This window comes from Fusarium oxysporum, chromosome 1 (genome assembly GCF_000149955.1).
Source record: "Fusarium oxysporum f. sp. lycopersici 4287 chromosome 1, whole genome shotgun sequence".
In the NCBI taxonomy this organism is placed as follows: Eukaryota; Fungi; Ascomycota; class Sordariomycetes; order Hypocreales; family Nectriaceae; genus Fusarium; species Fusarium oxysporum.
Genome location: NC_030986.1, coordinates 2456051 through 2480719, shown reverse-complemented (window position 1 = coordinate 2480719; position 24669 = coordinate 2456051). Strand labels below are relative to the sequence as shown.

The 24669-nt window shown below is 49.4% G+C and overlaps 12 protein-coding genes across 16 annotated transcripts; 5 read left to right on the top strand and 7 right to left on the bottom strand.

The window, feature by feature from the left end:
- Window positions 1–306: 306 nt before the first annotated feature.
- Window positions 307–2193, top strand: FOXG_00272 (uncharacterized protein). Its single transcript, XM_018376509.1, has one exon. The coding sequence runs from the start codon at window positions 721–723 to the stop codon at window positions 1867–1869; it is 1149 nt and encodes a 382-aa protein (XP_018232094.1). The 5' UTR covers window positions 307–720; the 3' UTR covers window positions 1870–2193.
- A 245-nt stretch (window positions 2194–2438) lies between these two features.
- Window positions 2439–2866, bottom strand: FOXG_00271 (NEDD8; the record flags this gene model as incomplete). The annotated part of the gene is made up of 4 exons (XM_018376508.1): window positions 2439–2532; window positions 2589–2671; window positions 2731–2785; window positions 2856–2866. 4 exons carry the CDS (start codon window positions 2864–2866, stop codon window positions 2439–2441), a joined length of 243 nt encoding a protein of 80 aa, XP_018232093.1.
- A 327-nt stretch (window positions 2867–3193) lies between these two features.
- FOXG_00270 (uncharacterized protein) lies at window positions 3194–4649 on the bottom strand. The gene is made up of 3 exons (XM_018376507.1): window positions 4258–4649; window positions 3847–4202; window positions 3194–3794 (listed from the first exon to the last, which is right to left on the bottom strand). The coding sequence occupies exons 1-3, from the start codon at window positions 4499–4501 to the stop codon at window positions 3474–3476; spliced, it is 921 nt and encodes a 306-aa protein (XP_018232092.1). The 5' UTR covers window positions 4502–4649; the 3' UTR covers window positions 3194–3473.
- A 511-nt stretch (window positions 4650–5160) lies between these two features.
- On the bottom strand, window positions 5161–9218 carry FOXG_00269 (uncharacterized protein). The gene has a single exon (XM_018376506.1). The coding sequence runs from the start codon at window positions 8683–8685 to the stop codon at window positions 5722–5724; it is 2964 nt and encodes a 987-aa protein (XP_018232091.1). The 5' UTR covers window positions 8686–9218; the 3' UTR covers window positions 5161–5721.
- A 635-nt stretch (window positions 9219–9853) lies between these two features.
- FOXG_00268 (uncharacterized protein) lies at window positions 9854–12691 on the top strand. Of its 2 annotated transcripts, XM_018376504.1 has the most exons (5): window positions 9854–10427; window positions 10505–10524; window positions 10595–10682; window positions 10738–10955; window positions 11006–12691. In XM_018376504.1, exons 1-5 carry the CDS (start codon window positions 10367–10369, stop codon window positions 11198–11200), a joined length of 582 nt encoding a protein of 193 aa, XP_018232089.1. In that variant the 5' UTR covers window positions 9854–10366; the 3' UTR covers window positions 11201–12691. The 2 variants fall into 2 exon arrangements, with proteins under 2 accessions (XP_018232089.1, XP_018232090.1); XM_018376505.1 differs by lacking the exon at window positions 9854–10427 and having other exon boundaries at window positions 10458–10524.
- Window positions 11175–12715, bottom strand: FOXG_00267 (uncharacterized protein). The gene is made up of 3 exons (XM_018376503.1): window positions 12437–12715; window positions 12111–12387; window positions 11175–12063 (listed from the first exon to the last, which is right to left on the bottom strand). Exons 1-3 carry the CDS (start codon window positions 12624–12626, stop codon window positions 11445–11447), a joined length of 1086 nt encoding a protein of 361 aa, XP_018232088.1. The 5' UTR covers window positions 12627–12715; the 3' UTR covers window positions 11175–11444.
- A 154-nt stretch (window positions 12716–12869) lies between these two features.
- FOXG_00266 (26S proteasome regulatory subunit N10) lies at window positions 12870–14213 on the top strand. The gene is made up of 2 exons (XM_018376502.1): window positions 12870–13346; window positions 13401–14213. The coding sequence occupies exons 1-2, from the start codon at window positions 13056–13058 to the stop codon at window positions 13977–13979; spliced, it is 870 nt and encodes a 289-aa protein (XP_018232087.1). The 5' UTR covers window positions 12870–13055; the 3' UTR covers window positions 13980–14213.
- Window positions 13811–15081, bottom strand: FOXG_00265 (uncharacterized protein). The gene is made up of 4 exons (XM_018376501.1): window positions 14942–15081; window positions 14691–14891; window positions 14520–14642; window positions 13811–14445 (listed from the first exon to the last, which is right to left on the bottom strand). Coding segments are annotated over exons 2-4 (453 nt in total). The 5' UTR covers window positions 14693–14891; window positions 14942–15081; the 3' UTR covers window positions 13811–14117.
- On the top strand, window positions 15021–16355 carry FOXG_00264 (DNA-directed RNA polymerase II subunit RPB4). 3 transcript variants are annotated; one of them, XM_018376499.1, is made up of 4 exons: window positions 15072–15139; window positions 15189–15585; window positions 15640–15767; window positions 15832–16355. In XM_018376499.1, the coding sequence occupies exons 2-4, from the start codon at window positions 15359–15361 to the stop codon at window positions 15951–15953; spliced, it is 477 nt and encodes a 158-aa protein (XP_018232084.1). In that variant the 5' UTR covers window positions 15072–15139; window positions 15189–15358; the 3' UTR covers window positions 15954–16355. The 3 variants fall into 3 exon arrangements, with proteins under 3 accessions (XP_018232083.1, XP_018232084.1, XP_018232085.1); XM_018376500.1 differs by having other exon boundaries at window positions 15116–15139; window positions 15199–15585; XM_018376498.1 differs by having other exon boundaries at window positions 15021–15585.
- Window positions 16356–16400: 45 nt separating this feature from the next.
- On the bottom strand, window positions 16401–19273 carry FOXG_00263 (uncharacterized protein). 2 transcript variants are annotated; one of them, XM_018376497.1, is made up of 4 exons: window positions 18846–18927; window positions 17628–18764; window positions 17242–17577; window positions 16435–17193 (listed from the first exon to the last, which is right to left on the bottom strand). In XM_018376497.1, the coding sequence occupies exons 2-4, from the start codon at window positions 18415–18417 to the stop codon at window positions 16559–16561; spliced, it is 1761 nt and encodes a 586-aa protein (XP_018232082.1). In that variant the 5' UTR covers window positions 18418–18764; window positions 18846–18927; the 3' UTR covers window positions 16435–16558. The 2 variants fall into 2 exon arrangements, with proteins under 2 accessions (XP_018232081.1, XP_018232082.1); XM_018376496.1 differs by having other exon boundaries at window positions 16401–17193; window positions 17628–19273.
- FOXG_17842 (uncharacterized protein) lies at window positions 19108–20296 on the top strand. The gene has a single exon (XM_018397846.1). It carries the CDS (start codon window positions 19306–19308, stop codon window positions 19774–19776), a length of 471 nt encoding a protein of 156 aa, XP_018232080.1. The 5' UTR covers window positions 19108–19305; the 3' UTR covers window positions 19777–20296.
- Window positions 20297–21891: 1595 nt separating this feature from the next.
- On the bottom strand, window positions 21892–24233 carry FOXG_00261 (uncharacterized protein). The gene is made up of 2 exons (XM_018376495.1): window positions 23915–24233; window positions 21892–23857 (listed from the first exon to the last, which is right to left on the bottom strand). The coding sequence occupies exons 1-2, from the start codon at window positions 24159–24161 to the stop codon at window positions 22053–22055; spliced, it is 2052 nt and encodes a 683-aa protein (XP_018232079.1). The 5' UTR covers window positions 24162–24233; the 3' UTR covers window positions 21892–22052.
- Window positions 24234–24669: the final 436 nt, after the last annotated feature.

The window sequence follows — 24669 nt, the reverse complement described above, 5'->3', positions numbered from 1 at the left end:
GTACTAAAACGCAGATAGGTACACGGTATTGGTATAAAGGTGTGGAGCTCTGATTGGATCATGGGACAGAATCGCCTTTGTTAGTATGTATTTTATCCATCAGCTCGCACGGTAAAGCCTACAACTGAAGCTGCCGTTAGTTACTCATTGTGTGCATAGGAACAGCAGCCGCGAATGGAATTTAATCTAATGGCAGGCACACTCCAATTAATAGTAAGTTCTATGTTCTTTATGCCAGTGAGTATCCGTAAGTGTCTTGCGGATCGGCCAGCCTACTTTCACGCTAATCCGATGAGGCAAAGCCTATATGCCCCAGCTGCCAACGGATTCCTCACCTATCACATCCCTGACAACTACGTCGTGGCTCAGACCTACCTATACTACAAAGGCTTCCCTTGACATTCGAGTACCCTTTCAAGATCTCAACTCTCTCGGAACATCACACATTTACGATGCTGTCGCTTTCTTTATAGCAATGCTTGGCTGCCTTTCCAAGGGGCTTAACACTTAATCACTCTTCTTTCTTCCACTGTGCCGCCCACCTTACCTTATATAACCCTGCCTTAATCCGTCTTACTCCTCAACTGTACCACTGCTATTCAGGCGTCGCTATAATTATCACGGAACACTCCGCATATCTCCCCATATAAACACCATACCGATCGCATAAACTTACGAAACACATGAACGAACTTTCGACACGTTAACCCGAGCTTCAAGATGCCACCCAAGTCTCTGTTGGAACTTGCCACTGCGGCATGCATCAAAAACATCCGCGAACTCGACAGTGTTGGCGACTATCTTCCTTATAAAGCCGTCCGCCTCCTTCTCCTCAAGATCGATAACGCGAAACAACTACGAACTATCGAACTGAACTCGCCTCAAATCCAGGGCGAGACAGGTGAGGTATGGCTGAAGCTTATCAAGCATGAGTTTCCTATGGAAGTCAAGCAAAAGGCATATAAACCACCAAACCCAACTAAATGGTATCGCGTCTATGAGAAATACAAGTCAGATCACCAGAAGGCCCTCTTGGAAAGTGAGGCGAAGCTCAAGAATGCTCTCATGGGACTCAAGGAGGACAAGGAGAAGAACACCAGCAAGATTGTCGATGACAGAAGACTTCTGCCCCGAGGAGGCAGAGTCGGTCCAAAGAAGGCTTGGGGATTTGGTGCGCGAGACCCCAATGGCAGCACGCTCGCTTTCAACAGGGGAAGCCGTACCAAGACTCACAATGGTGCAAGCGTCATGCGCAAAGTACGACGAGAGACGAAGGAGATTGCCAGTATCCACGGCGCATTGTCAAGGCCAACACAAGCATCAAATGCTATCACAAAACTCCGCAAGGCGCCTGCAGCTATGGTGAACGACTATCAGAGAGCCGCCAAGCCAACAATCCGACCTCCGCCCCCTCCTCCACCGAAGCCAACAGTCTCTGATGTAGTTGAAACCCATGAGGCACGGGCGCAATACATCTCGGACTCTGATTCTGAAGATGGGGATGATCTGTTTGACGATGAACAGCCGGTACCCCGTCGAAAGGCTTCGTCTCAGGTATCTTCGTCTCCTCTGAAGAAGCCTGCTGCTGGCCACAGCGACTCTACAAGCAACGTCAAACGCACTGGTCTTCTATCCAACAGCTATAAAGGTCCTAAGCCTCAAACTACAACATCTTCACGGCCCAGAGTGACCGCTTCAGCTGGAAAGTCGCTATCTCCTACCCCTCAACAGAAACAAATATCTCTTTCTCCCGAGCCAGCCGAACAGTCTTCACCTACACGTCTCACAAATACACGACCTAATCTGGGCATCGGACCACGCAAGCGCAAGGCTACGGATGTCTTCATGAAGCCTAAGAAAAGAGCTTGAGATCCAAACAAACAATTCTTTTTATACATATATATATGTTTGGCACGGTTTGTCGGGAGGTTTATTTGAGGGGCAATTTCCAACCCCATTGCATTACAGGAGTACAGTGTATAACGGGCCATAGCAAGGGAACCAAACGGCGATAAGCGAGTGACAACAATGATAACGGACTAATAGTCCATAAATCGTGTAATTAGATTAGGAATAGAATGGAATATCGAGGTTGGCGCATATACCAATTTGTGATGTGTATGATAGCAATAAGACGACAGGCGAAATATGAGCATAGCCAGGCTTGTTAAAACGGGATGCTTCAATGAGAATAACTTTATCGTATGTTTTGGTATTATCACCGTGTCTCCTGAAAGTGTTTGATACTAGCAGCAGTGTTCGCGCATGACTGCTCCAGCTGGCTCGACATCATGATCCCGTGGGTTCAACAGCTCTTGTACTGTGCTCAGTCATTCCACCTAGTATAATCATCCCTCGTCATCCTCGGTTGTCGAGCGGCGAACTCGTTAGGTCGGGATGAGGTCCACTATGTTCGCTCAAATATTCGTTCGATGTATTTATGCCATCCATCGTCCTCCTCTAAGGGCGAGAACGAGATGGAGAGTGTCACCGGCGGAGAGGTTGTATTCGGCAGCGGTCTTGTCGTCGGTCCTAGACAGGGTGCGTTAGTATACTGAAAGACATGAAAAGTTTGTATGAGAACATACATTTGCTTGCCGCCATGGATAAGTCGCTGTTGAACGGGCGGGATACCCTCCTTCTCCTCGACCTTTTCCTTGATCTGGGAGACCTACAAGCGGTCAGCTGAGATCTCTCCACTTCTATTGTCTGCCGCCTTTCGAGATTTACCTTGTAGTCCGACTCAATATCCAGCTCGATCTCCTTGCCGGTCAATGTGCGGACCCTAGTTATCGCAGTGTTAGTTTGCTCCCATGTTTGCCAGCATGACGTCGAAATTCCGGCATGTGACGTACTTGATCAACATTTTGGCGGCTGTAGTGAAGAACCGGGGTGTTGTGTTCTCGAGAGCTTTTACAAGAGTTTGCAAAGAGCAAAGAAAAGAGCGTCGTGGAGGTTTCAAGTATGCGAGGCTGATGTGAAGGTCAAAGCATTGGCGGCTGTTGGGCTGACTGAGCTAGATTGATTCATGGTGGGGTTATGGGCTAACACTGACGGAGGGGGAGGGGCGACCCTTGCAGTGACTGGAGCTGTTGCCTACCTCGACGATATGCCTACCTAGTACCTATTGTGAGTTCTGCAGCTCATGATGGTTAGAGGCTTTAGCGAATACGATCTTGCTAAGATTGAAGATCCAATATTTACCTATTTGCTCATGTCTATGTGTCAAGAGCCGAGTTTTGAGACTCAACTACTGTTTCGCGTCGTTTGCATCCGTAGTGGTTCACTCTTGTCGTTCTTGAATTGAGGCCAAATTTTATGAAATCGTTTGCAGCAGAGCAGAATTGGTAGTTTGGCTTTTTCTACCTCATTATTCCTAATAGTACAACCCTTTCGGTAGACATACAGTGGAGAGTTCATTAAATCCATAAGCACCTCTCCTCGTTCACGGCTCGTCCGTCCATATCATCCGATCAGTTCTTGTCATTACTGTCGAAGACATTGAGGCCCAGGCCCTCAGAGTCAAGCATGAGTCTGTTCTTAGAGCCAGCTTCTTGGAGCTGAGCAGCAATCTGCCGAGCGTTCTCGATCTTCTTGAGCTCAACGTAGGCCTTGTTCTTCTTGATGGCCTCACCAATCAGTTCAGCAGAGCGAGCCTCACCCTGCGCCTTGACAACCATGGCCTGCTTTTCCTGTCGAGCCTTGTCGACGATGAAAGCAGCTCGTTGCGCCTCTTGCTGGGCAACCTGCTTAGCCTCGACGGCAGCTGTGAATTCGGGAGAGAAGGCAAGGTGCTGCGGGATGTCAGTCAAATGCTCTTGTTCAAGTATGCGATTATTTTCTTACAGTTAGAGATACGTCGTCGAGGAGAATGTTGAATCGAGCAGCTCGTCGAGCAAGGTTCTCTCGAACCAGTCTGGCAACGTTCTCTCGCTGCGTGATGAGCTGGCTGGCGTTGAATTGGGCAACAACACTCTTGAGAACCTCATTGACAATAGACGGCAACACGCGCTCGTCGTAGTCGGTGCCTAGTGTACGGTAGATCTGAGGCAGAGCATCAATCTGTGGGCGAGAGAGCACACGGCAGGTGATGTTGACCATCTGCAGATCCTTGGTTCCGGTCAAAGACGCAACATTGCGTGGCTTTGCTCGGACATCGTACACAATTGGTGTCTCAAACCAAGGGATGTTGATGTGCGTTCCTGTTTGCCCAAGTAAGTGTCTGAGCCGAATCCTCCGAAGTTCGTTTTCTCGCACCTTCATTGTAAATCTCCTTGCTCACACCAGTTAGCCTCTGGTACTTGATGGCTCTGTGACCACCATCGACGTTGAATAGGGAGTTTGACAGGAACAGAGCACCACCAGCGAGTAGCAGACCGCCGAAGAGGGCACCACCGGCTGCTCGAGGCATCTGAGGGCCACCTCCTCCAACACCACCACGGGCCTGCTGCATCTGTCGAAGGCGGCGCATAGCTTCCTCCTGCCAGTTGTTGTTCGACATTGTGAATGTTTATTTTCGGAGCGAGCGTGGACGGATCGAACCGATGTGATATGTCGACCGACTTTGGTGGTGATGGTTTTAGGCGTCCGTGTAGTCGTCAATGATGGCCATGAAGCTACTCGATTGAAGCTGTCGGCTGATGTGGGTCCCCGTTTTTTGCCCGGCCTTTCCCTTTCTAGAACAACATCCATTTGCTTCTGGCCTTAGTGGTCTAAATCAGAGTGCATCAGAATAGCAATAGACAAGTGGGCAGCAAAATGGTTGTCGATAATAGAATGTTATTTATTCATGCACTATGTCTGGCTAGGTACTCTATGTAATCATTTTCATCTGGTTTATTTTAAAGTGCATTGCACCACTCAGTCTGTCGCTACCTACATCGTACTTAGCTTAGGTACCTATGTTGATTGGAAATTGTGGCCTACCCTGAATCATAGTAAGAGTATGCGGCCGCAAATAACTTCATCAGCATCCATCCATTATATGACATGCTTAATGAGAATTGATCTTTGATATCTTATTCAGGATTCATAATACTAGTGTAGCAGTACATCAACTGGGCCAAAGGCGTAGTCAGCATATTAATAAAGCTTTCTTTAAAACATGATTTAATGTAAGCAATCACATACTGTGCCAAATACTCATGAATAATATATCTTAAGTTATTTCTTAGATTTAATACAAGTTTAGGATACGACGGATGCTTCGTTTTTATTTTGTTATATAAACTACCCAGCAGTTACACCAAGAGATCTCTTCTTGACTAAGGCTAATATATCGTTATCTCGTAAGACCAATCTCATACACTTTCAATGTTGACCTGACTTAATGAGTAACACTGCGTTTTTGGTTTTGAGCTGTATAATTAACTTGTGTTTGGTCCTATCGATATTTTTATTCCTGTTCAAATAATCTTCATACAAAAGAAAACCTTTATTCCGTCAAGTAGGATCCGAACACCATGTTCTGTACTATTTACAATGGTATCTGTAAGCACATAGCATGATATATCCAAACCCCATTCGCCAAGCACATGCAACCTAACCTAACCTAACCACCCGCCATTACGCGTGAAACCATCACGCATCCAAACATCGTCTCTCATACTTAGTTATTGTGTCCCTTCCTATATCCAATCCCAAAAAATAAATCTTCATCTATGTATGAAAAGTGTCGAGCGAGTGCGAGTTGACAAAGGAGAATCTTCAATATTTAACAGATCACTCACAGAGAGCAATCTTGATGGTCTCAGTACCAGCCTTGGGCTTCTGAGCATAACCGCTGAGCATTCGGAAGCCGGATTTGCAGTTTCGGCCCTCCTCGAAAACGGCAGCAACGCCATCCAGACACTTGCCAGCCTCCTCCATGGCAGTTCCAGTAGTAGTAGTATCGGCGAGTCGGAGCTCACCAGCAACCTTCTCCATCTCACAGCGAAGGAGCCATCGCTCCCAGTTCCAGCCGCCAGCAATGCTGCAAGCGCTAGCAATATCATCACTGCTTCCCATAACCATGGCGTCCATCTGGCAGGTCTTGACATCCTGGCCATTAGGGCTATCCTTCAAAGGAGGGGTAGGAGGCTTGAACATGTTTCGCCTGGCACCCATGGGTAGACACATCCAGATGCGGCGAGTGTCTTGGAAGCCGGCACGGGCCAGGCGACCAAGCCAAAGCTTGGTAGGGTTAGGGTCATAACCAAGAGTCTTGAGGGCAAAGCCGAACTCAACGCTCTTTGCCAGTCCAACGGGACCAGCGTTGATGATGTCTGAATCCAAGAGTGAGAAGTCAAGATAGCCACCAGGCTTGAGAACGCGCATGCACTCCTTGAGACAGGTGTCCCACTCGTCTTCCCCGTTCTCACCAAAAAGCTTGAGGATGCTGTGAAGCTCCCGGGCAGAAATGAGATCGAATTGGTTGTCTGAGAAGGGGAGGCGAGAAAACTTCTCAACAGCAACTTGTCGATGGTTGGGGGGACCACGGACATTGCAGTTGGAAAGTTGACGAATGGACTTGGTGGTGACAGTGTAGACCTTAGTGTTGGGGAACTGGAGCGCGCAGTGCCACGCCCAGTCGCAGGTAGTCTGCCCGCCCAAGTCAAGGACTCTAGCGCGCTCACGAGTAGTGCCGCCATGTCCAGGGGCTGCGCGAGAAAGACGAGCAAGTCGTTTGGTCACTGGAGCAGAGATGAGGCGACCACCGTTAAGCATCTTCATGGCGGCAACATGCCACGCAGCAACGGTCATCTGGTTCATGGCCTCAACTTCCTTCTCTCGGCGGAGCTTCTCAGGGTCGTCAATGATGTTATCATCGCCACGAGCAACATTGGCGCTGAGTCTCTTCTTGGCGGACTGGGGAACGACGCTGAGCTGGTACTTGCCGAGAAGCTGGTTGCGGTGAGACTCCTTAAGGGAAACGCGCTGAGCCTGGATAGCCTCAAATCGAGCTAGCTGGTGGACAAACACATCCTGGCGCTGGATGCGGATGATATAGTCTTGGAATGCCCGATAGTAGGCAGACTCGCGGCGGACGAGCATGGAAGGCAGGCGCTTGGGGTGATCAGAAGTTGAGACAAGGTTGGAGAAACGAACGCTCTTCTTGACAGGAACAATGGAAGTTTCGGGCTGAACCTTGAGAGGAGGAAGTTCGGTTTGAATTTGAGGAGCTTCAATTTCCTCCTCAGCCTCCTCAGTGATAGTGTTGAGCCCACCATCGTCCTCGGTTGACTCATCTTGTACACCACGAAGGTAAGATCGTTGGGCCATGAGCCAAAGCTCAGTGCGATCAAAATGGGAGAGAGCCTCCTTTTGTTGCTTGCGAGCATACTCAGGATCGTAGTCGACCACAATCTCGGTGGGAGCATCCTCAGCCTGAGGTGAAGCTGGGGCATTGGCGGACTCGACAGTAGAAGGAGCAGTCTTGTGTTCAAAAACGGGTCGAGCAGTGGGCATGTCGTCCGAGAAGTCATCCTCCTCCTTGAGCTCAACGACTTGCTCAACGATGGGCCCAGTGGGGGCGGGTGTAAACCTAACACTACGATAAAAGTCCTCGACGAGTTCCTTACGCTTAGGGACAGGGGGAACCGAAGCATCCATGTTCCAGGGACATCGGTAGAACTGTTCAGCGGTGGTGGACGTAGGTGGCGGCATGTCCTCGGGGGACTTGGAGGGCATGTGCCATGTGTTTCGGCTTCGGGGAGATAGACCGGAGAAGAAGCCACCTGGAGATGGAATATCAAGCTTTGTCAAGTCTGCAAGAGACTGACGGTTAGGGTTGGGAGAGAAGGCTCTGCTGATAGCTGGCTGCGACTGGAAGCTGGTGATGAGTCGCAGTGGTTGTTGTCGCATCTCGACAGCTGGCTGGGCAGAATTTTGTTCAGGTACCTCAAGAACTTGAGATGGCTGTTCATGAAGGTTCTCCTCGCCACTAGCAAGGGCGTGGAGGGTAGCAAGAGCGCCGGGTTGTAGTTGAACGCCAGCCCAAGCATCTTCGGCGTTTGAATCCTCATTACCGATTATGGGTGTGGGCGGGGCGCTCATAGCCGCGAGCTGCTCAGAAGTCAAACTCCCATCCAAGGATGGGGGAGCTGACATGGTTGGTGTCTCTGCTGCATGTTGCTCATGCATGAACTCCATCTGAGCAGGTGACATGGTCAGTTTGACAGAAGGGGTCAGAGGGACTGGAGAAGTCATCGACTTCTTCATGTTGTCCACAGCAGACCACGTCTCAACAGAGTTATCGCGTGTTGCTGGAATGACGAGCGGAGTTGGTTGCTTGGTCAGGACCTGCCTCGACCTAGCAGACGCTTTTCGCTTAAGCATATCCTCTTCATCATCAGTCACATCGTAGAGATCCTCAAACTCCGTGGCCTCGGTGGCGACACTATGGCGATTCCAGGGGTTGCTGGAGGTGGTTGGTGAAGTGTCCGCAGCCGAGTCGGTTGAAGGTGACGATGGGAGAATAGGAGCTGAAAGATAGTTCATTCCTCGTGGTGTAGGGAAGTGGTCGCTCATCGGTGTTAACCATGCCTCAATCTTGAGTTGGGCATTGCCAGCGCGTCTCGTCCTGCGACCTCCATTTTGAACCATACCATCATCGCTATCCTCCTCAATTATAGGATTAAGTCTCCCCCTGTGCTTCCGGGCCAGCGAAGAGTCCAGGGGGTAGTATCGGTTTTGTGTATCAGCCATGTTGCGTATCTGTCAGTTATTCCCGATACCTGACTCCTGCCCGGGGGCTCAACGCAACAAGAAGGCTATGTATTAGTCGTTATAGTAAGATTTGGTCGACGGCCGGCGTCAGTATTAAGTGTGTGAAAACGACAGGATGCCTCGATCAACGAAGCCTCTATGCAGATCTGCGAAGTGACACAGCACGGAAGGCTGAAGACGGAAAGAAGAGAATGCGGAAGAAGGGGGCCAGACTCCTGGCCGGGGGACTGTCATAGTCTTAAAGCCCGAGGACTGGTCCAGAATCACCAATGCTCGCTGGAGCGGCTATCCGAAGTGTGGGCTTAGAATGAGTTGGGCGGCACGCACTTGCAGTAGCACATCCCAACTCCACGTCTAGGTGGGCCGATACGTCGACAGACATGGTAGCGTGCCGCTCATGAAGCGTGGTGGAGGCGGGGCCTGAGAGCGCCAATATCCTGCTGAAGAACCTGACTGGCACACAAGGCTGCGAGAGCTATGTGAAGTTTGTTGGCGGTAGACAAGACGAGAAGAGGTTGCATCAAGGTAGCATCCATTCCCGGCCACTAGGTCGGTTGATCCCCGCTATCGAACAACTAATATATCCAAATAGCCAATAGGAAGCATAATCGTGGATTTCTATTTTTGGCTGACAGCGATTAACAGGGGTAGAACCTGTTGCGCGCGCGAAAGTTGTGATGACAGTTACAGGCGTGAGAGACTATTGGTCCATTATTACCGCTGTAGGGCCAATTAGCCGTAAAGTTGTTTCTTCGGCGGCTAACTACCTCTTGGCCTGCGTCTCTCGGGTTGCTTGAATGCAGAAACATTTTGTGATAGCACTGCCCGAGCGCATGAACAAAGAGGCCATGAGGTCGCTCGATTGATACAAGTCATGCAACAGAGCTGGCCGAAAGGAGCGATTTCCGAACAACTCGGATGTCATTGAATGAGTGTAGCCTCGTTTGGACAGATCACTGGCCGTAGATAGTTCAAGATGAAATGAGGATGGCCAGCTTGGCAGGCCATGGTTTGATCGATCAAACGTTGCGAGATGAGGCAACCGCCGAGATATGAGGTGATTGTTTGATATTTTGCGACCCAAAAGCCCTCAAAATATGGAACAAGTAACTTATGGGGATGATACAAGTGACGTACGTCATGGTCGACTTCACGACGATCTCCAGGAAGCTCATGATGTTGGTTCGGTAAGCATCCGTTCCCTCTTGGTTGTGGGGGCCGAGATGCCGTCGGTAGCAAGCGCGCATATAGTTTCGATGCAACCCTATCGACATTATCACCAACGCGTAGTACTCGTTTGTTACATCGCGTTGCATGGATGAGTCTTGTATTGTGGTTTACTTGTGGATCTAGGTAGACCTTCAAGATTGCATGTGCTGCCTCAGGCCCCAACCATGCCCCGCTGAAGATAGGTTATGTGAACCAGGTCCTGTACTTGGCCTTACCTCACTCACCTTACTCACCTCGGCCGGCTCACCTTGGCTCACCTTGGGACAAGGCCCAAGTGCCCCTCCATGAAATTTACCCCGCCATAGGTTAAGCAAGATCAATCTAGCACGAGCAGAGAAACGCGTATCGCTTCCATACAACCATAACCTTTCTTTTTTGCTTCAAGCTCTTTGTATACACTTACTATTATAGCATACAGTTTGAGATCTCTATGGCTGACGTTGAGCAACCTGAGGGCGAGCCCCAGGGTCGTATTGTCAAGTATTGTGGCGGTATGTTCTTTTATAACGACTTTTGGTTGATTATGATGCAGAGCAAGAACCGATGGCTGACACAACATTGCTCACAGTTTGCACTCTACCCCCCGAGGTAAGAATCTTCCTTTACGAATCTACGCATCGTCGAGAGAGTTCCATAAACTGATTAATCGGCCAAGTAGTACTGCGAGTATGGCGGAACCGTTAAGAAGTGCCAGGAATGGCTAGAAAAGAACGAACCAGAGCTTTACAACAGGATCTGGTCCGCAGGTACGAAGTCCAAAATACCCCAGACGTGGATACGCGTTGACACTGAGCCGTATAGAGGCCCTCGAGGCTGCTACCGCATCACTATCCGTCGAGGCCCAGAAACGAGCCGCAAAGGACGCACAGAAGAAGACCGCTAAGGCTGAAGCCGCTGAGGCAAAACACGCCGATCTGTTAGCCAAGAGTGTTGTCACTATCAAGCGCATTGAGCGAAACAAGAAGAAGTTTGTCACGGCCGTGATAGGACTCGAATCATTTGACTTGGAACTCAAGAAGGTGTGTTTCCTAGCTGAGCAGATGATCACCCCATACTGAACATACCATAGGTCGCCAAAGATCTTGGCAAGAAGTTTGCTACAGGCTCTTCAGTGACTAAGCTCCCCGGTGGCGGAGAAGAAATTGTTGTGCAGGGTGATGTTAGCGTTGAGTTGGAAGAGTTCCTGCTTGAGAAGTACAAGCAGATCCCCGAGGATCATATTGAACTTGTTGAAGACAAGAAGAAGAAGAAGGGCGGTTCATAAGTTTGGGAGATACCAAAAGGCATTCGTGATTGAAAATTCCAGAGTGTATTTTTGGAAACACTCGCGCTCCTGTGTTTCTCATGGGCATATACAGTTTCAAAAGAATATCATAAAGTAACATGGAGCATTCCAGTGCACCTCCATGCGCTTCGATCCTGAACTCCTATCCCATGATCCTGTAATATGTATCGAGACAAACAATATACCAATTACGACCCAGTGTCATCTTTTATCAATATTCGTTCTATGCTCGTTTTCGCAAAGTTCGTCCTGTACCTGTGCTTGCAGTTGAAGGGTTGCTCTTCGCTGTGGTTTTGCGAACTGCCCCTGTCGTCCCCTTACGCGATGCTGTCCCCCTTTTGACCGGAGCACTCTTGGCTGCGGGCCCCTTCCTTATCACGGTTCCATTGCTCGACTCACTGGACTCACTGTTGGCAATAGATCTACGCGTTGTTCGTGTACCTGGTCGAGAAGTAGGCGCTCTTGAAGTAGTACTTGTTGCTGGTACTGCTTTCTTATTTCTGGTGGCAGCAGTGCTGTTGGTCGACATTGAGCTTGCGGTAGAGTTTGTCGTCATCTTGCGTCCAGCGCCAGCGCCAGCTCGCGTCGCCTTTGCCTTCTCCACCATGCTCGACAGCATACCAGAAGCTGTAGCCGGACGCTTCAGTGGTGAAGCTGGTCGTGCAATACCAGACTTAGTAGGCGATGGAGGCCGATTTGCCATTCGCGAGTTGGAGGATGTTGGCGACAAAATTTGTCCTGATCGGGCATGTGACACGTCCGTGGTTGTTGCAGCTCGAGCCCTCTTCTTAGCAGTCTCGGTATGCTCGACCTCGTTTTCTTTGTCTCCTGAGATTGCATCACTGGATCCTTATTAGTTTACGAATTCAAGGTTTCATATTACGCATACCTCATGCGCTTCTTTGTGCGTGGCGCGGGCTTCAAATTATTTGCGGCCGATTGAATCTGCTTTGGTGGGCTTGCTGCCCATGTTGCTGTTTGTTTTCGTATAGCGGCCGATTTCGCGGCTCGTTGTTGCTCCTGATCCATGAATTTCTGTAGCAAGTCTCCCATCTTGATGTTTCTCATTGACATGGGGACGCGGTTGAGTCGCATTTCGATACGGGAGCGAACTGTGGTTGCCATGTAATTATATTGGGCTCTTAATCGACGAGCGCGTTCTGTAACTACGAGATCGTCAGCGGTGTACTTCGTGACAGATCAACAACCACATACTCTCGAGCTGCATGTTATCGATCATAGCCTGTTTTTGTTGCATCGTGATAGCACCAGGCGTTCGCTTTCTGATGGGGCTTCGTGGTTGCGCCGAAGGGCTTCCACTGTGCAGAGGAACATGTTTAACCATGGTCTTCTTGAGAGGGGACTCAGCAAGCTGCTTTTTTGAATTTACTGGAGCCATCGTCATTGTCAGCGCTGAATGTGTTTATAGACAAGTGCTAAAAATTGCTGGAAATGTATCTGAAGTTGTAGTGGTCTACCCCAAGCGCGTTGGTTAGAGGTGGAGCTGGCGGGAAGTAAACAAAGTTTGTGGGTCTCTATCATTAGGTAAGCCAACTAGCTGCTCTGGCGCAAGCAATTGGTAGCGGTGGAAAGAGGGTATAGGTACACGTTCGTGCGCAGTGATCCCCGCAGTAACCAAGTAGCACTACTTCGCATCATCGAGCTACACTCCGCCAGGCTGAACTGCGTTACGACACTGGGAGCTTGACCTTCTCACCATCAACCAAGCTCAACACCAATATCAAACACTTTCTCCACGTACACACTTGCCACAAACTCCTATAGCTGCATACGATATTTGCACAGCTGTTGAACAACAACAACAACACCCAATATGGTTCTTGAGGCGGTTATGGTTGTCGTAGACAACAGCGAGAGCAGCAGAAATGGCGACTATCAACCTACTCGATTCGAATCGCAAGTCGACGCTGTCAACATCACCTTTCAGACCATCACACAAGGAAACCCTGAATCATCCGTTGGGTTGATGAGCATGGGAGGCAAAGGACCTGAAGTGCTGGTGACTCTCACCACTGAGCAGGGCAAGATCCTCGAGGGCCTTCACAGGACGAAGAAGAAGATTGGGGGCTCATCCCATCTGAAGACGGGTATCCAGGTAGCTACCGTAAGTCTTGAAAACGACTGAATATAGCGGTGTCATGTACTGACCTCTCTTTAGCTTGCCTTGAAGCATCGCCAGAACCGATCCCAGCGTCAACGAATAATAGTCTTTGTCTGCTCCCCCGTTGAGGAATCAGAGAAAGAGCTTACCACGCTCGCAAAGAAGATGAAGAAAGCCAATATTTCTGTCGACTTTGTCCTGTTCGGCGATCTCGATGACGACAGCACTAAGAACAAGCTGCAACTCTTTATTGACACCGTCAAGACCAACGAAGGCTGCCACTTGGTCGTCATTCCTCCTAGCAGCAAGCTTCTTAGCGACCAACTCATTTCGACCCCCATCCTCCTCGGAGAGAACGCAGGCGGATCTGGCGGAGCTGGAGGCGCAGGCGGTAGCAATGATGAATTCGAGTTCGGTTTCGACCCTGCAATGGAACCCGAGCTCGCACTTGCACTACGCATGAGTATGGAAGAAGAAAAGGCTCGACAGGAGAAGGCAGCTCGTGAGGAGGAAGAAGCTGCAAAGAAGGCTTCACTGGGCGACGTCAAGGAGGAAGATGAGAACCAGGGATCGAGCAGCAAGGACCAAGATAAGGGCGGAAAGAAAGGCGACGGAGACAAGATGGACACTTCATAGTAGATTACGGTCCAGCTCTGTCAACATTGCAGCAAATGTATAATAGACACAGGCTAGGGGGGTTTAGACGACAAGAAGATTAAAGCCATTACGATACATGCTGATTCCGATTACTCCGCAAATCTATCCAATACCCGTCTATCGATTATTGATCTCCCGGATGTACGAAAGTAGTTTCCGGTCAAAAATATCACACCGAATAGGCATTTCAAGAGAATAGAATGGGTTCTTCATGACGTAGTCTGCATAGAGGTCATAGATCCTGCGGATAGTGACATCGACATTTGCTTGTGTTGTATCGGTGAAGAGTAGGAACTTTGTCCCTGTCATTGTGTTGAAGCACTGCATGCGGAAGTTTTCCGTCTCAAGAACCTCTAAGCCTGATGATGGCTCAGGTCTGTTTCCTGGCGGTGTTGCGCCTGGTAGGTTCTTGACAGGATTGAGACGAGATGTAATGGCGTGAACACTGGAGATTGATGTGAGTTCTGACATGCCCGCGAAGAGATTTGGGCAGCTTTTGAAGACTGAAGGGGTACCTACCCGTGAAATGTTCCTGCGAGAACTAGATAATCATTTGTGCTGATTTGTTGAAGGCCTTCGTGGAAGTTTTTGTTGTAAACTAAACCTCCGGCCTTGTTGATGACGATGAGAGCAAAGACGGTCCTGACTCATTAGCACATATCTTCATCATAGTTTAGTGTTCGGCCTCACATGATTCCTTTTGTGCGTGTATGATCGGTCTCTGTCTGGCTATGAATAGTCTGTTTAGCTTGCCCTGAAGCTCACTAAACCATCTATATCAAATGGGAGACCATGAACAAGGGTGAGAGATGAGGGAGAGATGAGGGAGAGATGAGGGAGAGATGAGGGAGAGATGAGGGAGAGATGAGGGAGAGATGAGGGAGAGATGAGCTGTGAATGAGAGAGTTAGTGTCAGTCGCGGTTGTTCAGGAAACCCTTACAGTCTATAGCGATTATGCTTATGAATTTCGTCGATTATACGGGCCCATCGAGCTTCCTATCTCGTTGTTCGTTCTTAGAGGTTGACAGATGGACAAGCTGCTCTCAGCGGGACCGCCACGCGACTCCATCACCGAAAGCAAGTACCTCTGTTTAGGGAGGTGCCTGGCCTAAAAGACAGCCCCACTAATTAAGCTGGGGTACGTACATTGCATTGTCTTGTTCTTCCTTTCAGCCTCCGATCTCTAGATTCTTCCAGGCTCGTCTTTCAACTTTCAATAATTCACACCCGACTTCTCTGAATCCGAATCTCCCTCACTCACCAACTTTCTTCCAACGTCCGCGCATAGAGTGCAGATACGCAAATACTGCGCGATCGAAAAATCAGCTTCAGCGCATTCTATACAACTACTCTCACAATGGAGGATGAACAACAAATCCCAGCTGCTGCCGCGCCTAGGAAGGTTAATCACCCTCGCACCTCTCGACCCAAGCCCGCGGCTCCTGGTAATGAGGAAGCTTCCGCAGTTCTGAACCTTGGCGAGTTCCAAGATGTCGACACCTTGACGCTCTCCGAAGCTGCGCTGGTTCTGAATGCCCTCCACGCGAAACGAAAGAACGATCGTAGGAACGTCAACAATACCGAGTAAATAACCCCCGTGGCCGTTAGATCGCGGGCGGTAGGGCTGACTCTTGCTAGGATGCTGAACTCGACATTGACCTACCTCGATAACTTTGCGCGGTTCACTCAAAAGGAGAACGTAGAGGCTGTGGAACGCCTTCTTAGCGCACATAAGAACCTCGCCAAGTTTGAGCGCGCACAGCTGGGTACGGTTTCCAGGCTTACTAAAAGATTATACATTTCTTGAAAATACTAACAGGCTGCCTTTAGGTTCTCTGTGCTGTGAAGGAGCCGACGAGGCCAAGACACTCATCCCTTCATTGGCCGACAAGATTTCGGATCAGGACCTTCAGGATCTCCTCGATGAGATCTCTAAGCTCCAGAATCGGTGAAGGGCCTACCTAGCAACAAGATCTGACTTGAAATTTCGGTCCAAGAACGGCGTAATTTTTACAGATTGGTTATCACGTATCTATTTTTGACACCAAGAATGACAGGGAGACTTTGGAGGTGGGAGATAAAACTCTCGAGGATGACGAATTACCTATCTTGCATTTGAGGCGCATAGCGGGGAAAAGGGACACCGCATATTGTATTCAGGGGACGCAGAGTGATTCCCTTGCAATTTTCCAGGTTTGATATCAAGATGGCATATTCCTTACCTGGGCAGAACTTGGGACACTTTGTTCTTGCACTACTGATGTTTTATGACAAAAGACTAATAAATCGATTCGCTTCAATCTCGGTGAGTAGAGCTCTGGTATTGTGAGTTTGCCTGTGAACTTGGTGCTGGCTTCATTTGTGATGTGGAAGCCTCTGATACGCCAGAGAGTCACGGGTGCTATTGCGAATTTCCTAGGGACATGCTCCATGCACTCTATTGATATTATTGATAAGTGCCATAGAGTAATAGTGTGCTAGAACTGCGTATGATTGTTACAAAGATCACTTGCCTGACCTGGTCAACAAATTGATATATAAGGAGTCAAACTACAGCTCAGACAACTACCGCATCAATCGACTTGAGGAAATCCCGAGCATTTCCGCCAGCACTACGATCCTGCTCCGCAACATGCCTCGAGAAAGCATCTCCCGTCTTAATCACAAATTCCGGGATCTTAACATTGCCCTTTGTCCACACATATCCCTTGCCTCCATCAGCAGTCCTCTCGAAGCCACGCAGGGCTTTGGGCTTGTAGCTCGGAACTTTGCTCATGCGATACTTGACGCACGGATGGATCATCTCATATGTATCACCTATCTCGCGACCCTTGTCGTCCTTGGTATAGTTGCCAGGGACTCTGTCGACGGAGCCTCCAGCGATCATGGCGCCGGTGAAGCTGTCGACAATAGGCCCGGTTGCCCAGCCGCTGACTGTCTCTTCTGGGATCTTACGAACGTCTGCTTTCTTGATACCTGTGCGGTCCAAGGAGGCTGCGATGCGGCTAGACAATGGCCCAGGGCCGTAGTCCTTCTCATCTCCGTTTTGAATATTAGTTAGGAGTGGCTTGAGGAGGTTGTAGCGGTCTTGGACTGCTGATTTGCCAAGGTCGCCCAAGCTACCGTCTTCGACGAACTGCAAATAAGGAGCGACTTGCTCACACATCCAGGCGAATGAGATCAGTGCGATTTCTATGCTTGTCAGTGCACACCCAGCAGCTCAAAGATGCAAGAACTTACGCTCGAGATCGCTCTTCTTCTCAGTAAGGAGGTCATCATTCCCGCCACCAATGTTGATGTGCACGCCTGGGAACCATACTTGCAATAGTTCTGATTTATTGCCCCGCAGATGTTCATACATCTCGCCATCAACTACAGCACCCCATGCATCTTCTAGCTGCTTTTTTGTTGCGCTGGAGCTCTTGTATATCTTCTCCCAGTCGGACCAAAGCTGCTCCACATCCTTAGCAGGCTTGGGAGGGCTATGGTCCTTGCTGGCTGGGAAGTGCCAAAGGCTGGGCGAGAAGGGTGCTCGATGTTCATCCAGAGCCAAAGCATGGTAAGCATGCTGAATGTCTGCGAAGTTGTCAGTTCTGAGCGTATGAATTGCGAGAGGGGTTACTAACAAGGACTTAGATGAATGTTGTGAAAACCAGGGTCAGCGATCCCGACGGCCTTCTCGAGGAACTTGAGATTGAAACGAGTCCAGGGTAAATCGGGGATACCCAAGCTTCCAACAGTGTCAAAAACACCAACAACCTTGACGAATCTGGACGACTCAGGGGCATCATGATGAGGAGGACTGTCCCATTGAGACTGAATTTGTGATCCCCCATTAGCCTCCTTTTTGGATGGCACACCGTTAACCCATTCCATGTAAGCTTGCGACTTACGGAAATGGAAACCATCAGGATTCTTCTGGTACAGGGCGTAAAGGTCAGGGAAATCTTGCAGATCCTTGGGACAGACAATACCAATATCAGTGACGAGACCTGCGACTGCACGAGCGGTATAAGCTCCTCGAGAGAAGCCAAAGCAAAAGATCTCGTCACCAATATTGTAGTTCAGGACGATGAAGTTGTAGGCTTCAATAACGTTGCCCACAAAGCCAATGCCAGCACCTCCCTGCCGATTGGCCTCTGCTTGACCCAGGTCTCCTGTTCCAATGCCGGCATCGTAGTAAACTACTTGCTGCCATACTTTCTCGTCTTTGTCCTTGCCGCTACGAGCAATTGAACGAGCAAGTCTTGTAACGTTTGACGGGATGTTCTTCAGGCCTGACACCGAGGACTGCCAAGTACCATCGCAGCAAATGATGATGCGTTTGGGGGCTGCAAATGCATCTTCTTTTGCTTCGTGGTGCGAGCCATCCTCGAGCGGAAGGAAAACTTGTTTGGATTGTGGTTGAGAAGGCATGCTGATCAGTGGTGCTACTGAGAAGGGATAGTACGAAATGCTCGAGCCTGGGCTAAATCATTGCGGTCAAGGTAGCAGTCTCTTGACGGGTCTTTTATAATTGCAATGCTGGGCTGGCAGGCTGGTTGCTCGCACACTGCCTCGTACCCACCTGTCAGATTCTCCCTGCTTGCTGCCGTATCTGAGCCCAGCTGAAGCCACAACCTGTTGTGTCTTGGTCGGTGAACCCATATAGGCTCGATATACCATCACCCCTCATCTTGGCAGGACATTGTGCAGGATACAAGTGTCGTGATAGGTCCCTGTCGAGAACGAGGCACTTGTGGTGAAACTAGTCCAAGCTATGACTGGTAATGTATGTACAGTCAGACATCAGCCCAGATTGGTCGACTTGCGTATCCTGCAAGGTAGCAGCGGGGGTTATGTACAGTACAGAAGTCCTCGACATATAGTAAGCTCGAATTGAATGGTTGTCATCATCTGGAAAGGCATAGTAAGCCGATGGTCAGCTGTCCCCCGTAAGCAAGCAGTGAGGTGATACAGCAGGAACGGAAAATCGCCCGATTCAGCCCCGTGGAGCGGGCCGCAGGCGGGAAAGATTCAACTACCGAGTGTGTGCTGTCGTTGTCCAATAAGAGAATCTGCATGTCGATACGGTGATGAGAGGGGCTTTCACATCGCTCAGATCTGCGCGCCACCTTCTGATTGTTGCAACCTACTTATAGGTAGTATTCGACTTCCAACTAGCGAGTCATATTGTACAAAAAGAAAGGGAGAATGCAAAGCATTCATTCTCCGCACGACGCCAGAAAATGCTTGTGATATTGACCTCGTCAATTGTGAACAACACCTGAACCCTCGAGACTTCCATAAAATTCATTATCCTTGATGCGCACCCTCTCCCAGGGCTTTATACTGATTCCAGTGGTTGACAAACTGTTTTTGTTGGCGATCTTCAAGAGTGGCGTTGAGGTTGGCCCGAGGGTCAACAGGATACATAGTCGCCGGGGGATATTCAGGTGCTGCGGCAGGTCCATTTTGGAAAGGACGGCCTGGCTGGCCGGCAGCCGCATGACCTCCTGTCTGAGACTCATTTGCTTGGGCGTCGCTGAAAGTGGCTGTCGGAAGCTCATGAACAACGTTTTCTGTGGCATCCATCTCAAAAGTGCCAGTGGGTGGGCGGAGGGGATCGTCTACTCTGTCGATACGGCCTGCAGAGTAGTTTTAGTGTTTGTTTCGGAAAAGAGTCGGTCACTTCTGATGATGACTCTGATGGTGCATATCGACGAGACGTACCTCCAAATGGCGCAAACGGATCGGTGCCTCCCCTGTTGGTGCTGCGTGACAACATCCGGCTGAGGTAACTCTTTTCCTCCTTCTCATCAAAGTTGTTGTAGGGCATATCAGCACTATCAAGTTGCTCGTTGGTATCCTTGCGATGACGAAGAATAATCACAACGAGAACTATAAGAGCTAGAGCCGCAACACCCCCAACCACGCCTCCTACAATGAGACCAATGGAAGGACCTCCAGAGTCACTATCATCTGTTGAAAGGCTCGAGGCTTCTGTCTCTGTGGGGATCTGGGCCGGCGTACTCTGGGAGGAGGCGGTTGGGATTGTATCGACTGCGGTCTCGGTGATTGATTCAATGGATGTGCTGCTGGAAGGCAGCTTGCTGGTGAATATAACCGTATTCTTGGTCACCGTAATTCGAATCGAGTTAGGGATTGTGCGAGTAGTACCCGAGTCTGTCATAGTCTTCGAGTGTGAATGTCTACGAGGCGAAGCGTCGTTCTCAGTATCGTCGTCCATGCTGGTGTGGGAAGAGGGCCGTCTTCGAGTCACGAGAGTGCTTTCGGTGTCAGAGTCATCTGAAGGAAAGCTCGCAGTGAAAATGCTCCCAACAGCAGACCTCACATCTATGACACTCTCAATAACAGTGGTCTCTGAAGCACTGCTCTCGGTGTCTGACATGTCGCGAGTTACCCACGAACCGTGGTCTGAAGAATCGTCGTCGCGACAGCCACGAGGCCTGATGCATGGATTGTGAGAGCAGCAGCCTTTAAACTCAAAGTCGAAGTAACTACATTCGTGGTATGCCTTGTCAGCGCGGCATTCTTTTCCATGGCGAGATTGTAGGCTTGTGGCCATATCGGCAAACACAGTATAGCAAGAGAAGCAAACGGGCAGTCGAGAGGAAGAAAAGAATATTTGTCTGCCTGGGTTTCGCTCCCTGTTGAGTATGATATTGGTTTGCGTTTGTAGCCACCCCAAGCAGTTTCGTTTGATATAGTATCGCAGTCTCCGTGAATCTGGGGAGAAGAAGGTAAGTACCTACGCAAGATTCTGTTACTCTGCTCCTAAAAAGGTGGATGATATTACCGCCGACTTGATAGAAAAGCACACAAACGAACGAAAATCAAGGAAGAAGAGAAGAAAGCAGAGAATCGAGGAGAAATGAAACGATTGCATTTGTGACGTTGCGCGCGTTTTGGCGGGTTCCGCCTGATACAATGAGAAGGAAAGGGGGCGGAGGCAAAGGAAGTTTGTCAGTTGCCAGCTGCCAACAGCTGTCGGCCAAACTTCCTCCATCACGGCCACTTAAAAATCACGATCAAAAGCCATATTACAAAGAGGTACTTGGGTATACTCACAGCGTACCTTAACAAATGGCTAAGGTACCTCCTATAGCTGAGTGACGATTGTTTTGTAGCAAATAAGTACCTCCCCCGTGCAACAGTTTGCGAATCATCAGATCACGAACACACCTCGTGGGAGCCGAGGAGTGTGATAGGTTTGAATATACTCAAGTCAAGCTAACATAAACATACTCGATTTATCATGGTTCGGTGGTATTGCTCTGTGCCTATAACCCATCTGCTAGTGAAAAGATTGGCAGCCCAGTTGCCCCAGTCTCCTCCTGAACTCTGGATGCCTCACAGAAATCTAAAGCCATTAATTGATCTTCACACCTAGGCAAGGTAGTATGAAACGTTGGATCACTGTAACACTTCTAACTGCCATGGCAACACAGAGTTACGCAACACCTTTGAAAGGCCACTATATTCAACGGCCAGGCACTCTTCTGTAAAGCACAAAGAAGTCGCCCAAAGCACACTCGAGTGATATACGTAGAAGGTGGGTTAGCATCCAGATGTAAGTATGTATATGACAATTTCCATTCCATGGTGTCCTCCCACTTCTTTACGCACCTACACCACAGTCCATTCCTTACAAGCCCTACGTCCCAAAGAGCCCGTATTGTGGAAGCCTCATCAAGATACAGGCAGATAAAACCGTCACTGCCATGTGTGACCCTTGCGGCGCAATACTGTAACCGTTAGTTGTGTACATCGTTGCACTGCACCAACCCAAGGCAGCCAATGATTGCCTGGCGCATCTCCTTCGTAATGGTGAAATGAAAACAGTACTTCGTGCATCGTTTCATCGTGCTCGCAATATTCGATGAAAATCAGTGCTGATCACTTGGCTGCAATGGGCAGTCAGAAAATGGATAAGCAGCATATCATAGTCCGTGATATCATTGTCAAAAACACCCTAGTTTTATACGCCTGATATATGATAAATAAAGCACCTCATCTCTATCCATTGTCCAATATCTTCAAACTGTGCTTTACAACTTCTCCAACAAAAGCTTGCTACCAGCATTACCAACAGGCTTGTCGCCCTTCTTCTTACCCTTCTTAACTCCCTTAGGCGCAGTTTCCTGAGCCTCACGTGCCGCCTTCTGCTCAGCTGTCTCTTCTGTCGCAGCCTTCTCAAGAATCTTCTTGTTCTTCTTGAGTGTTTTCTTGAGCGCATCAACCTCACTGAAGTCACGGGCCTCAAGAAGACCCACAACAACAAATGAGCCGGGGCCGGTGGCCCAGTCCATGATGTGTTCCTTGATGACGGGATAGAGAGTGTTGGAGAACTCCAGAGGAGGGTCTACAGGGATGATCTTGCCAGCTGCTTTGTCATATTTGCCCCCTTGGATTAACGACTTGAGCATGCGAGCGCCGTGAGGTGTCCGTGAAATGTGGATCTGGGGTTGGAGATCGTCTTCGGCTGGCTCCTGGCTGGGGTCACCGCTGGCTGATTGAGCAATGGCCTCAAGAGCAGCTTGCTTTTCACCAACTCCCGAGAGAAGAACGTCGGTAATGAACTGGCAGCCAAAAGCGGTCGCGGTCAGCTCAGTGGGTGCCTCTGCGATGGCGGTGATGAGCTGGGGAGAAACAGCAGTAATGAGTTCGTTGCGTCGAATGTCCTCATCTTTCTTACTTGTTGTCTTCCGGATCTCGTGAACCTCCTTGAGAAGCTCGACATCGAATGATTGGCTAGAAGGGAAAAGGCTCTTGGCTAATCCCTCGAAAAGGTAGAGAATCGTTGACCTGGCAAAGGGGTTGTTGGCTGTTGCGACAACATTCTGGGCGATGTTCTCGCCTTCGCCGATGAGTTCGGGAAAGATGGTCTTGGCAGTCAGTTTGGTGTCATCGACGACGTCGTAGGCGGTAAGGAGGATAAGGTGGGCCCAAATATCGCCGGACATAAGGAGGTAGGTGTCCTTATAAGTCTTGAGAATCTGCTTTCGGTCCTTTGAGGAGCCATGGGCAAGAAGCAGACATGTGAGCTTGGCGCCATTACGAGTGAAAGCCATGTTCTTCAACAAATCTCCGCTCTCGTCGCCCTTGACCATCTCGAAGAACTCGGTGAACTCTTCCGTGCCGACCTGGGTGTTGGAGAAGTACTGGAACATGGCATCATGGAGCATAGTGAAACCGGTCATCTTCTTGTTGACAAGAGAGCCGATCATGTCAACCAGACTCTTCATAATGGGGCTGCGCTTGCTGGGCTCAGCTTCCAGGATAGTCTTGAGGTCGGCAGTGGGCTCCGTGTCCTTGGTGAGCTCCTTAAGAGAGAACTCGGGACCGTACCACTCGCGGAGAAGAATGGCCTTTTGCTCCTTTGTCGCAACGCCTCGGTAAATATCGTCGAGAATCCATGATGCCTCGGCGTGGTTGATCATCTTTCGGACACGGCCGTAAAATTCGGGGATAATGATATCGCGGATCTCCTCATCGTTCTGGACAAGAAGCTTTCCGATCAAGAACTTGGCATATCGACTCTCAGCAAGCTGAGCATATGTACCCTTCAGCTCACGGGCAATCTGCTTCCTCTGCTCGGGTGAGGCGTATTTGATGGCGGTTTGAACAGCTCGCACAGCATCGTGCTTGAGGACGAAGTCCTTAATGCGACCCGTGATGATGGTGAATAGTTCGTCGACCAATGTCTGTCGCTCCTCCTTGGGAACGTGAGACTTTCGTCGCAGCCGTTCCCACAGCTTCTTTGTGCGTTGAACTTCGTCAGCAAGAGGCTTAGCGGCCTTGCGCTCTTGGGCGAGCTGCTTTTGTTTAGCATGGGATTCGCGTGAAGTTTGGCCTAGGAGAACAGTTAGCATTGGCCAGGCGCGCGTGCAGTATCTACAAAATAGCATACCTCGCTCAAAGTTCTTTCCGTTTTGAGCACCATTCGAAGACTTCTGAGGAGCCTGTTCACTCAGTTCGGCACCGCCGTCCTCCTCGTCTGAAACGTCCTCCATATCATCGTCCTCGGGCTCTTCAACAGGTTGTTTTCGGACTTTGGTCTCATCAAGTCGAGCCTTCTTAACTTTAGAATCAGTTTTGGCCTTGCCGCCAGGAGCGGACTTTCGCTTGTTGCCAACAGCTGCGGTTTTGGTAGCCATTGTCGTGAACTTGATGGGTAGATGCAGAGTCGCAATTCAGTTCAGCAACTTTTTTTTCTAGCGATAAGGTTGAACTCCCGCGCTTGGCTAACTGATAAGAGCGGTCCCATTTTTCTGATCCAGGTTCTATGAGTCACGTGCACCCCTTGCCATCCTCTTACACTAACGAGCTTGAAACAAAGACACCTCGGTTTTGTTGTGATGTATTAAATGCTAAATAAGTCCCAGTTGATATTCATGCTGGGTGGTTATATATTTGTCTTAACGAGTTTCTTACCTGTGATCTCTTCGAGCTGGGCATATGGTCTCGAGTTGCAGTCTAGAAATGAATCACAAGAGAGTAGTTCTAGACAAATAAGAGATCCCGGGTGCTGAAGACTGTAATAATTGGTAACTAGAAAGATTGGATGTGACGATGTCTCTTGAGCGCTAGATGAAGTGTCTGACGGCGAGTTCAGCACCAACTAATAGTACGGGGACCACAGATCAAAAGCGAATACAATCGTAT